At 48.3% G+C, this 13,020-nt stretch overlaps 1 protein-coding gene across 2 annotated transcripts in view; it reads left to right on the plus strand.

Annotated features, from left to right (window-relative positions):
- ECT2L (epithelial cell transforming 2 like) overlaps positions 1–13,020 on the plus strand; it is a 257,733-nt gene that overhangs the window by 66,755 nt on the left and 177,958 nt on the right. For both annotated transcript variants that reach the window (XM_063917439.1, XM_063917440.1), the window contains exon 6: positions 9,473–9,606. In XM_063917439.1, the coding sequence (XP_063773509.1) occupies positions 9,473–9,606 (134 nt within the window). The remainder of the gene's footprint in view (positions 1–9,472; positions 9,607–13,020) is intronic.

The raw sequence follows: 13,020 nt of genomic DNA on the forward strand, positions 1-13,020 counted from the left end.
GCTCCAGTCCCAGCCAGTCACTCACCCACAGCCAGCGCCGCTGATGAAGGAGCTAAGAGTAAAATGGCGCATCCTCACTCTCAGCTCCTGGACATCACAGAAATGCCAGCAGCCGCGGCGGTGAGTGAAATCCCGTGAGAGTCTCTGACGTCTGCACTCTGCAGCAGAAGCTCAGTGGACGGAGCTGGCCAGCGGCCGCATACTGGGGAAATCGGCAGGGCAGCTATCAGAAATTGTGGGGCCCAGGACTGACAAAATAGGCAGGCCCCCTCCTGGTTGGGATTAAGGTCAGGGCAAGAGGAAAAGTGTTTGTGAGGGGCACAAGGGAAAGGTAGGTGGTGGGGACACAGTAGATGCAGGCAAAGGTAGGAGGGAAAAGAAAAAAAAATCACACAGGTGACTGATGGGATGCATACCTCCCAACATGACCCTCTCCAGGAGGGACACAATGCTCTGCTCCTGGACTTCCCTCTTAATTTATGATTGCCATCACCTGTGCACAGGCAGTCATACATTGCAGAGACAGCGGTGCAGCGCCAGCGGCATTTCACATAGCCGGCTGTGAGCCAATAGGAGCTTGCGGATGGCAGCCAATCAGGAGCCAGGCGCTCCTGATTGGCTGCCGTCCGCAAGCTCCTATTGGCTTGCAGCCAGCTCCTAATGTGAAATGCCGCTGGCGCTGCACCGCTATCTCTGCAATGTATGACTGCCTGTGCTGCGGCTGCAATCAGCGGCGGTGGTCTCAAAGCAGAGCTAGCGGCGGCAGGCGCAGTGCAGGGGGAGTGCGGGATAGTGGAGGGGGATAGTGTGGCCCCTGGACGACAGTCCCTGTCGCCCCTAGTTGGATCTGGCCATGGCTGTAGGATATGGTGGCCAAGGGTCAAGGAGGATGTGAAAGTGAATAAAAACAAAATATGTGAGGTTATGTGTGGACTGCATAGAGGGGATGTATTTGGGTAGGATAGTTTATGAAGATTATGTTGATGGGTCTGGAATCTGATAAACTTGCCTGAAGAGGTGAGTATTCAGGGAATACTTGAAGGTTTGGAGATTAGAGGAGTATTATTATGTGGGGGACAGAATTTCATAGAGTGGTTGCAGCACAAAAAAGTTGTGAGTGGGAACAGGTAGTGCGTGTGGATGAGAGAGACAGATCTTGTGCAGAGCGGAGAAGTTGGATTAGGAGATATTTTGAGATAAGTGCATGTTGGTGTAATTTAGTCAATAGCCTTGTGTGTAAGTATAAGTATTTTATATTGAATACAGAAGAAAACAGGTAATCAATGGAAGGACATCAGGAGATGATAAACAGTTGGTGAAGAAGATCAGCCTCACAGCTGCTTTCAAAATGGATTGTAGTGTCGATAATCTATTTTTGTGAAGACCAGTAAAGAGACTTGCAATAATCAATGCGGGAGTTAATAAGTGCATGGAATATAGTTTTTGCAGTGTTTTATGTAAGATATGACTGTGTTTTGGTTGTTTTTTAGATGCATGTAACATGGTTTTGAGACCGTTTAAATGTGAGGAACAAAGGACAGTTCAGAGTCAAGGATTATACCTAGGCAGCTAGATTGTATGGTACGGTTTATTGTCGAGTCATCAACAGTGATAGAAATATTAAGTTGGTAACTACTATTGGCTGGTGGAAATATAATCAAATCTGTTTTGGAAATATTAAGTTTGAGGTGGCGAGATGATATCCTAGGTGAAATGACAGAAAACCATTTAGTGATGCAGACCAATACATATGGTGACAAATCTGTGGAGGATAGGTAGATTTGAGTACCATCTGCGTGATGATACTGAAATCTGAAAGAGCTGATTAGTTTGTCAAGAGATGTGATATAGATATATATATATATATATATATATATATATATATATATATAGAAGCGTGAGCAGAGATGACAGATTGAAAATATATTTGTTTGGCTGTGTCCAGAGCAGTGGTGATTTTCCCTTTAGGCACATGAGGCACGTGCCTAGGAGTACCACTTGTTGGGGAGCAGCTCTTGGATGTTTGTGTTAGTACTGTCAGTCCGAAATTCAGTAACTACTACATATTTCTACTTTACTGTGCCATACACTGTCTTGAAGAGTAGAAACAGATAGGACATGTAGAGACTACCCCTTTATGTTGTCCTACTTACTAAATATGTATACATAATTAGAAATAAAACAAAAAGCCATAGTTATTTTTTTTTATATATATAACGAGTTTTATGGTAAGAACTTACCTTTGTTAAAACTCTTTCTGCGAGGTACACTAGGCTCCACAAGGAATGGACAATGGGATGTAGAGTAGGATCTTGATCCGAGGCACCAACAGGGTCAAAGCTTTGACTGTTCCCAGAATGCATAGCGCCGCCTCCTTTATCACCCCGCCTCCCTGCACAGGATCTCAGTTTAAAAGTTAACCAGTCCAATGCAGTAGCAGGAAAAGAGACGACAACGGTTAGTAGCCACAACACCGCATTCTCACGACAGGAGACGTGTCAGCGACTAATGCCATACCAACCCAAAGAAGCTAAGTGAGTCAGGGTGGGCGCCTTGTGGAGCCCAGTGTACCTCGCAGAAAGAGTTTTAACAAAGGGAAGTTCTTACCATAAAACTCGTTTTCTGCTGCGGGGTACACTGGCCTCTACAAGGAATGGACAATGGGGATGTCCTAAAGCAGTTCCTTATGGAAGGGGACGCACTGTAGCGGGCACAAGAACCCGGCGTCCAAAGGAAGCATCCTGGGAAGCGGCAGTATCAAAGGCATAGAACCTTATGAACGTGTTCACAGAGGACCACGTAGCCGCCTTGCACAATTGTTCACGGGCCGCACCACGTTGGGCCGCCCGAGAAGGTCCAACAGACCGAGTAGAATGGGCCTTAATGTGATCAGGAGCAGAGAGACCAGCCTTCACATATGCATGTGCAATCACCATTCTAATCCATCTGGCCAGAGTTTGCTTGTGAGCAGGCCAGCCCCGTTTGTGAAACCCAAACGCAACAAAACGAGAATCAGATTTCCTAATAGGAGCAGTTCTCTTCACATAGATACGGAGAGCCCGTACCACATCCAAAGACCGCTCTTTGGGAGACAGATCAGGAGAAACAAGTGCCGGAACTACAATCTCCTGATTAAGGTGGAACGAAGAAACCACCTTAGTTAGATAGCCGGGACGAGTCCTAAGAACCGCCCGGTCACGGTGAAATATCAGTTATGGGGAACTACAGGACAAGGCACCCAAATCCGACACTCTTCTAGCTGAAGCAATAGCCAGCAGAAACACCACCTTAAGGGAAAGCCACTTAAGGTCAGCTGAACCAAGAGGTTCAAACGGAGACTCTTGTAATGCCTCCAAAACCACCAAGTCCCAAGGAGCCACAGACGGGACATAGGGCGTGTTGCGTATCCAACCTCCCTGAGTAAAGGTATGCACATCAGGTAAGGTCGCAATTTTTCTCTGAAACCACACCGACAAGGCAGATATTTGAACCTTGAGGGAGGCCAGACGCTGGCCTAAGTCCAGGCCCTGCTGAAGAAAAGCCAACAACTTGGCTATACTAAACTTGGAAGCGTCATAATCGTTAGATGCGCACCAAACAAGGTAAGAATGCCAGACCCTATAGTAAATCCGAGCCGAAGCCGGTTTCCGGGCCCGCAACATAGTTTGAATGACCGCCTCAGAAAACCCTTTAGCCCTTAAGACGGAAGCTTCAAGAGCTACGCCGTCAAAGACAGCCGGGCTAGGTCCTGGTAGACACAGGGGCACTGAACGGGTATAGTACGGCTGACCGGCGGTCTCCTGACCGCCGGTCAGCTTACCGACGCCGGGATCCCGGCAGCATACCGACGCCGGGATCCCGACTGTCGGTCAGCTGACCGGCGGTCACATGAATACCACCCCCCTGAACGAGGAGGTCTGGGCGTTGTGGAAGTAGAATTGGACGCTCTGACGATAGGCCTTGCAGGTCTGAGACCAGTGCCATCTGGGCCACGCTGGAGCTATGAGAAGCAGAATTCCTTTTTCTTGCTTGAACTTCCGAATTACCCTGGGCAGGAGTGACACCGGAGGGAACACGTACGGCAGCCGAAACCTCCACGGTACCGCCAGCGCATCCACGAATGCTGCTTGAGGATCCCTTGTCCTTGCTCCGAAGACCGGAACCTTGTGATTGTGTCGAGACGCCTCCAGATCTACGTCTGGAAGGCCCCACCTTTCCACTAGGAGTTGAAACACTTCTGGATGGAGGCCCCACTCGCCGGCATGCATGTCCTGATGACTGAGAAAGTCCGCTTCCCAATTCAGGACTCCCGGAATGAATATTGCCGATATGGCCGGTAGATGGCGTTCTGCCCACTGTAGAATCCGTGAGACTTCCTTCATTGCTAGGCGGCTTCGAGTGCCGCCTTGATGATTTATGTAAGCCACTGTGGTGGCGTTGTGCGACTGTACTTGAACAGGACGGTTCTGAATTAAATGCTGGGCTAGGTTCAAGGCATTGAAGACCGCCTGCAACTCCAGAATATTGATTGAGAGGAGGGACTCCTCCTTAGTCCACCGCCCCTGAAGGGAGTGTTGCTCCAGCACCGCACCCCAACCTCTTAGACTGGCATCTGTTGTCAACAGGACCCAGTCGGATATCCAGAATGGACGGCCCCTGCACAGTTGTTGGTCCCGGAGCCACCAGAGCAGTGACAGACAGACCTCCGGAGTCAATGAGATCATTTGAGACCTGATCTGGTGAGGCAGGCCATCCCATTTGGCTAGAATCAGCCTCTGGAGAGGGCGAGAGTGAAATTGAGCGTACTCCACCATGTCGAATGCTGACACAATGAGGCCCAGCACCTGCATCGCCGAATGTATCGACACTTGCGGACGAGATAGGAAGCAACGAATCCTGTCCTGAAGTTTCAAGACTTTCTCCTGGGACAGAAACAACCGCTGGTTGTGAGTGTCCAATAGTGCTCCCAGATGCACCATGCTCTGAGCAGGGATCAGGGATGACTTCTTCCAGTTGATGAGCCACCCGTGGGCTTGCAGAAACCGTCACATCTAGATGACGCAGGTGAAGTTCTGGGGAATTTGCCAGGATTAACAAGTCGTCCAAATACGGCAGTTTCCTGACCCCTCGAAGGCGGAGTACCACCGTCATCACTGCCATGACTTTTGTAAAGACTCGCGGAGCCGTTGTTAAATCAAAAGGTAACGCCCGAAACTGGTAATGGCAGTTGCCAATCGCACATCTCAGGTATTGCTGATGAGACACTGCTATAGGAATATGCAGGTAAGCATCCTGTATATCCAGGGAGACCATGATGTCCCCAGGTTCCAAGGCCAGAATTATAGAGCGAAGGGTTTCCATCCGAAACTTGGAAACCTTCACAAACCTGTTCAATGCCTTGAGGTTGAGAATGGGCCGGGAGGACCCATTCGGTTTCGGGACTAGAAACAGCGGAGAATAGTACCCCCGGCCCCTCTGCGCAAGAGTCACCTGTACTACGACTCCTGTATCCAGGAGGGTCTGTACCACCGAATGTAGAGTGTTTGCCTTTGTCTTGTCCAACGGGACATCTGTCTGGCAAAATCGATGAGGGGGTCGGTTTTTGAAGGCTATGGCGTAACCTCGAGTGACGACTTCCCGTACCCAGGCATCTGAAGTGGTCTTCAACCATTCCTGGGTATACCTTAGAAGCCGGCCCCCCACCCTGGGATCCCCCAGAGGGAGGCCCGCCCGTCATGCGGCAGGCTTATCTGTCTTGGAAGCTGGCTGACGGGCCGCCCAGGCTCTTTTGGGCTTCGGCTTACCAGGTTTGGAAGTGCGGGTCTGCTTGTTGTACGCCTGACCTTTTGCTTTACCTGAAGGACGAAAGGGGCGAAAGGAAGTACCTTTAGCCTTCGACACAGAAGGAGCAGTACTTGGCAGACAGGCAGTTTTGGCAGTAGCCAAGTCAGCCACAATCTTATTTAAATCCTCCCCAAACAGAATATCTCCCTTAAAAGGGAGTACCTCCAGGGTTTTTCTAGAGTCCAGATCCACAGGCCAGGATCTCAGCCACAATATCCGGCGAGCCAGGACTGACTTAGTAGAGGCCTTGGCTGCCAGGATACCGGCATCAGAAGCCGCCTCTTTAATATAATGAGAAGCTGTGACAATATAAGACAAGCATTGTCTAGCATGGTCAGAGGAGATTTCAGCATCTAACTCCAAGGCCCATGCTTCAATGGCCTCTGCAGCCCAAGTAGCTGCAATAGTGGGCCTTTGTGCAGCACCCGTGAGGGTGTGAATCGCTTTCAGACAACCCTCCACACGTTTATCCGTAGGCTCTTTTAGAGACGTGACGGTGGTGACCGGTAGAGCTGAGGAAACCACCATCCTAGCCACATGTGAGTCCACTGGAGGAGGCATTTCCCAATTCTTAGACAGCTCCGGCGCGAGGGGATAGCGAGCCAGCATCTTCTTTTGAGGCACAAACTTCGTACCCGGGTTTTCCCAGGGTTTCTGACGTATATCAATTAGGTGGTCAGAGTGAGGTAAAACTTGTTTAATCACCTTCTGACGCTTGAACCTATCTGATTTCTTAGGAGGAACGGATGGCTCGGGATCATCGGTAATCTGTAAAATTAACTTAATAGCCTCTAAAAGATCAGGAACATCCACATGTGAACCACCCTCCCCATCAGCCGTATCTGAGTCAGAACCTGTGGGGTCAGTGTAAGTGCCGTCTTCATCCGACGAGGTGTCAGTGACAGCAGTGGATTGTGAGGAGACAAGCACTCGCTTAGAGGACCCCTTGGACGTAGGCGAGCGACGGTCAGACTTTTTAGTAGTCAGGGACTGGTTCAATTTCTTTATTTGAGCAGATAAATCATCCGCCCACGGCGGGTTAACTGCAGGGACCACAAACGGTTGCACCGGCATTGGGGGTCCTATAGGGGGTGTTAGTTTATGAACTAGCATATGCAGAAGCGTGGAAAAAGCGGCCCATGGCGGGTCATTATTTGCCCCCGTTGCCACCATCCCACTGGGGGGCAAGGAGCCCCCAGAACCAGAGCCCAAAGCTGCTATATTCTCCTCATAGGTATCTGCGGCTTCAGCAACACCGGCGGTGTGTTCAGCCCCAGAACCGTTACCCTCAGAAGCAGACATGATATAACTTGCAGTATCAGGTAACACCGTACAATTTGTCAGCAGCACAATACCTCTAGCCCAAACCCCTGCGCAGTGTAGTCAGCACCAGCAGATATAAAGGAGAGATATGGTGACTAAATCACAGAGAAAAATACGTAATACAGTATATCTTTGTGAAAATCCTATATTAAATAAAACCTGACGCACCAAGCCCCCTCAAGTTATAGAATATAGGGATAGCAGGTTGAGTGAAAGACACGAAATGGACACCACTCAGCTATCAAATGCACACACAAATAGTCAGTCTATACAATGCAGAGGTTATTACTAACAATAATACTGCACTGGACTAGCTTACACAGCTATATAACAATAGATATAACAGTACACAGTAAGAACTGGATGTATATCTCAGGGTAATTGTACTAGGAAACCCTGACTAAGTGCACTCTTTCTTAACTAACACTGACTAAAAAAGGCAGGTAGAATACTTGAGTGTCTTGTAAAGTCACAGCACTGACAACCAGGCGGCTTTACATAGGAGGATTTGCCCAAGCATTCCCAGGAACAGTGAACTGAGGGATAATGGCGCCGCAGACACTGCCAGGGAGTGAGGGAGAGACAGATATGCAGCTCCAGGGCGGGAACATTTGCAGAAAATGGCGCCCTGGGGCTGGGGGAGGGGCTTCAGGTCCAAGCTCTATCCCCCTGCTGGCAAAACTACCGTGTACTGCGGGCTCTAATAAAACGGTTTATAGAGAAAACATGACCTGTCCCATGCCCTGGTGATCTAGTGGGATCGCCTGTACTGCCACAGTGTCCACTGCCAGCGCGCTCGGCCCGCCTCCCACTGACGGTGCCGGATCGCAATAAAGACCGGGTCCCGCAAGCGGGACCCACTTACCACTTCCCGAAGCGCGGCCACGCGATCCCGGAGAGCCCCCGTCGTGTTTGCCTGACAAGAAAAAAACCGGAGCCTCCTGCTATAGTTACCCGGCAACCAGGGCTCGGGAGTGTACAGCGCCGCTGGGGAGAGCCGGTGCTGCAGCCGTGAATGTCCACTGACATGTAACACTGCTGCTGCCCTTGAAGTCTTCACTTTTTTCCTCAGGAAAAAAAGCTCTTCTTAGGGCTGCCTGGAGCAGCCCCTCTGTTAAGTGCCTGCTACTGCAGCACCAACTACAAAACTGAAATCCTGTGCAGGGAGGCAGGGTGATATAGGAGGCGGCGCTATGCATTCTGGGAACAGTCAAAGCTTTGAGCCTGTTGGTGCCTCGGATCAAGATCCCACTCTACACCCCATTGTCCATTCCTTGTGGAGCCCAGTGTACCCCGAAGCAGAAATATAATTAAATGAGGGCTTATAGCCAGTGAAAATAATAAAATTGGCAGAAGAGGCAGCCTAACCCCTAGGATTTAGGGTCACCCTAACCCCTAAATACACCCCATGTCTCTTACGATAGGAGTGGTAGATAGTCGTATATGTGAGGAAGTCACTTGGAGTAAGAGATTTATGCCACTGTTGTTGTTCTTTACGTGAGAGTTTTTGTAGGTGTCATGTTCTAGAGTCTGGTTCTGGTCTCAGGAGAAGTGAATGTAGAAATTGCAGAGTATAATTGTTGCAGAGAGGTAAATAGTTGCTGAAAATTAATAGCATTAAAAGCGCAATCTTTTTATGTGGTGGTCAGTTTGGGTGGTCAGTTTACTAATTTTTTTTATTGAATCAATTTTTTTTTTTTTATACAAGTGCTGTGGCTTTAATTTAGACAGTGCTGAACAATCTTTCATCCTAGTGACAGAGAGCATCATTGAGACTACCATACAATACAGAAAGCATCCTAGTGAACACCATAAAATAGCATTCTAGTGACATCCATAAATATGAAGAACAACTTAGTGACCACAATACAATACAGAAAGCATCATACAGACTGTGGTACAGTACAGAAAGTATGCTAATGACTGCCATATGATGCAGAGAGCATCCGAGTGACTGCCATACAGTACAGAAAATATTTTAGTTATATATTCACACAGCTACTTACCTGCCTGATGTACCATACTCCAGTCTTTTCTTTCTGCTACAACCTTATGTATTGGCAGCGCTCACTGAGGACCAGTCATACAGTGGGTACCACTGGCCTTTCATTATTTTCTATCCCCCTCCTCGTTTTCACTCCTTCATCCTTTTCTATCATCCTCAGTCGTGTTACCACTTAAAACTTCTCTCTCCTCCCCCTCTTTCTTTTTCCTTCTTTATTCATGTCTATCCTCCTCCTCTGCCATTATTATCTATCCCTTCCTCCATCATTCTCTGGAAAGACATTGCAACCCTGTTTTTCAGGAGAGCTCATTAAGACCAGACCTCCTTGGATGAGTGGAGAATGGAGATCAGCTATAAAATCCAAATTAGCATTATCAAACTCCATGAGCCTCTCCGACCAGAGTGCTGTGCAGGCTACACTATTACGGTTCAAGGTGAGTGAAATCTAAGTCTATGTTTTATCATACTTTGAAAAAAAGTCACTTTCTTTGTACACGTTTTTTTCACTGACTTTCCCATTATGCAGTGAGTACATATAATTATTGTTGAACTGAGATTGACAATTGATCTTTGCCGAATCTTAAGTTTTATAAGCAAATAGCTGTATTGCTTCACCAAGTATATATGTACTCAGTAAATATATAGCAACATAATAGAGTGCAATTAGGATGGGGCGGCATCCTGACCTTAAAAGAATAAAACATCTTGGATAAATAATTAGACTTATCTTTTTTGAAAACCAACAACACATCTATCCATTCCGACATTAGTCATAACCTTTTTCCTGCAAAACAGTTAGACATTTATGTTTTAATAACTAAAATCTACACACTGCAGCCCAATTTTTTTTCAAGGTAACAACTGAGCATGACCTTATAATGAAATAATTATAATTAGTTAATAAAACTTACACTGTATTATTTTAGGCTCAAATGTAAATGAATTTGGTATCAGGTAGCAGAAATGGGATAGTTTAACAATTTTGTTAATTGAATGACATTGTTGTACTTAACAGCTGCTTCTGTAACAAACTGTGCTATTCCTTCTGCAAATACATTTCTGTGCATTGTAAAGGCCATATTAGGGCCGAAACTAGCGTTTTTGGCACCCATGGCAAGGCAGAAATTTTGCGCCCCCAACCCCACCCCCCTCCAAAAAAAAAAAAAAAAATGCTTTATAACAGGTATAGATAAGAGTAACAACCTCTGTAAATATAGGTATAGATGATATGGGGTAGCAGTATGTGTGACACCCTCTGTGTAATATACTGTATACTGAGTACAGGTGACACCCCTGTATAATATATACACCCAGTACGGATAAGAGTGAAACCCCCTGTACATACATGTATAGATGAGATGGGGTAGTATACTGTATGTGACACACCCTGTATATATGTACCAGGTAGAATGACACCTCCTGCCCATTTCAGAGTGGGGGAGGGGGCACACAAAGCCCTGGCCCCGGTGTGAGCAGGGGAACGCTGATGTTGGCAGGATGCCAGTAGATATCTATTGTATGGGGAATACAATGCCGGGACCCAGCCTCCCCTCATTTACTTTCATCCTGTTCCGGCACTGCCTGAGGGTCCCTCGTAGCCCAGCTCTGACAGGGCCCGGGAGACCCAGTTGTACATGGCAGACCCAGGGGCCTTGGACTTGAAGATGGTGCCCCTCCAGCTGCTGGTACCGTGCCTCCCCCAGTCGCTCATTCCCCCACATGGCACTGAATGCGTTGGTCTATGCCGGGGTCCATGACATTCTCCGGTAGGCGGTGTAGAAGGACACGGAGGGGGAAAATTACAGGGCGCCACCATCTGCCCCCTATGTACGGCCAGAAGTGACCATGATGTGGCCTCTTGCCAGAAGTGGCCAGACCATGGCCCACCCAACTGAGGTGCCAGCTGGGGGTTGGGAGGAGAGCTGGATGGTCCGGGCAGGAGATAGATGGGGACAGTCATTGCATTGTCTGACAGGAGTACCCAAGAGAATCCTTTCACATATAGCTTCTTGGCGCCCCTTCAAATCTGGCATCCGGGGCACATTTATAGATGTACAAGTCACAGATTAAGCAAAATGGAAGTTGTCTCATTTGTACAAATATGGACATCAAATTGATCAGTGCAGTCTATTAAGTAGTTTTGTCTATTCCATTCATTTTGTTTGTGTGATGACACATATTTTGAGCGAATAAGATGCTTGGCGCAGCTGAATCACCCAGGACCTGGCAGGGTGAGGGGAGCTGTGTGGTTTGACTGAAGCCACAGTTTATGAGGACATCTGTGGATGATGCACTTTTTCAGTTTTAAATGGGAACTGCTTCAGAAACCTCAGCTGCGAGAGATTCCATTTAGAAATCACACCATTCTAAACAGGGCTGGCTCCAGACCTACTAGCACCCTGAGCGAAAAATTTAGAAGCGCCCCCTACCTCTCTAGCGCGCACTGCTGGAAAAGTGGGCGTGGCTTCGCAACTTTATATTCTCAAACTCTATATATTTATTTTCACACCCCCTCTACACACACAATTAGCAGCCTTACACATAATGCCCACAGTAGTGTTGCTTACATATAATGTCCCCAGTATAGTGTCGGATACACAAAACATTCCAGTAACATGCTACACTTACACCCCCAACAGTGCAGTGCCAGATGCATATATGCCCCCCGCAGTGCAATGCCAGATACACATTATATGCCCCCAGCAGTGCCATACCAGATACACATTATATGTCCCCACAGTGCTGCCAGATGCACTAATGCCCACACAGTGTTACCAGCTACACATTATATGCCCCCACAGTGCTGCTAGATACACATTATATGCCCCCAGCAGTGGTTCCAGATACACATTATATGCTCCCACAGTGCTGCCAGATACACAAATGAACCCACAGTGCTGCCAGATACACTAATGCCACCACAGTGCTGCGCTGCCAGATACACATTATATGCCCCCACAGTGCTGCCAGATGCACATTATCTGTCCCCACAGTGCTGCCAAATACATATTATATGCCCCCACAGTGCTGCCAGATACACATTATATGACCCCACGGTACTGCCAGATACACTAATGCCCCCACAGAGCTGCCATATACACTAATGCCCCCACAGTGCTGCCTGATACACTAATGCCCCCACAGTGCTGCCAGATACACTAATGCCAAATAAATACAGAAATGCCCCCAGTGCCAGATAACCGGATCCCAGTGCAGCGGGGATGGGCAGTGCGCAGTGTGCTGAGGTCAGGGACAAGCATCCCGAGCTGCTGTACACCCATCCCGGCCTCAACCCCGGGCTCACTCACCGCGATCATGATGTCTGGTCCGTGGAGCGCCCCCCCCCCCCCCTGTTCTCGGCCGCCAGTCATCTCAAATATGGCGCCAGTTCGTGAGCCAATCAAAGCTTGCAGCTCAGCAGCCAATCAGGAGCCGCCGCTGCCAGTGCGCGAGCTCTGATTGGCTGATGGCCGGCACCATATTAGAAATGGGCAGCCGCCCTTAAATAGCCAGCGCCCTGTTCGGCCGCTCCAGTCGAACGTGTCTGGAGCCGGCCCTGATTCTAAAGCACCCATTTAACATAATGGGCTAAGTGTAATAGCATGCAAGCTGCCGGTAGTATGGGACTTTGTGCAAGTCTGCCTGAATTTTTTTTTGTTTATGCAAATTGTGTTTTATTAACAGAGAAAATAAGGTTTTACTCGCCGGTAAATCTTTTTCTCGTAGTCCGTAGTGGATGCTGGGGACTCCGTAAGGACCATGGGGAATAGACGGGCTCCGCAGGAGACTGGGCACTCTAAAGAAAGATTTAGTACTACCTGGTGTGCACTGGCTCCTCCCTCTATGCC

The sequence above is a fragment of the Pseudophryne corroboree genome, chromosome 4, assembly GCF_028390025.1.
Source record: "Pseudophryne corroboree isolate aPseCor3 chromosome 4, aPseCor3.hap2, whole genome shotgun sequence".
Taxonomy (NCBI): domain Eukaryota; kingdom Metazoa; phylum Chordata; class Amphibia; order Anura; family Myobatrachidae; genus Pseudophryne; species Pseudophryne corroboree.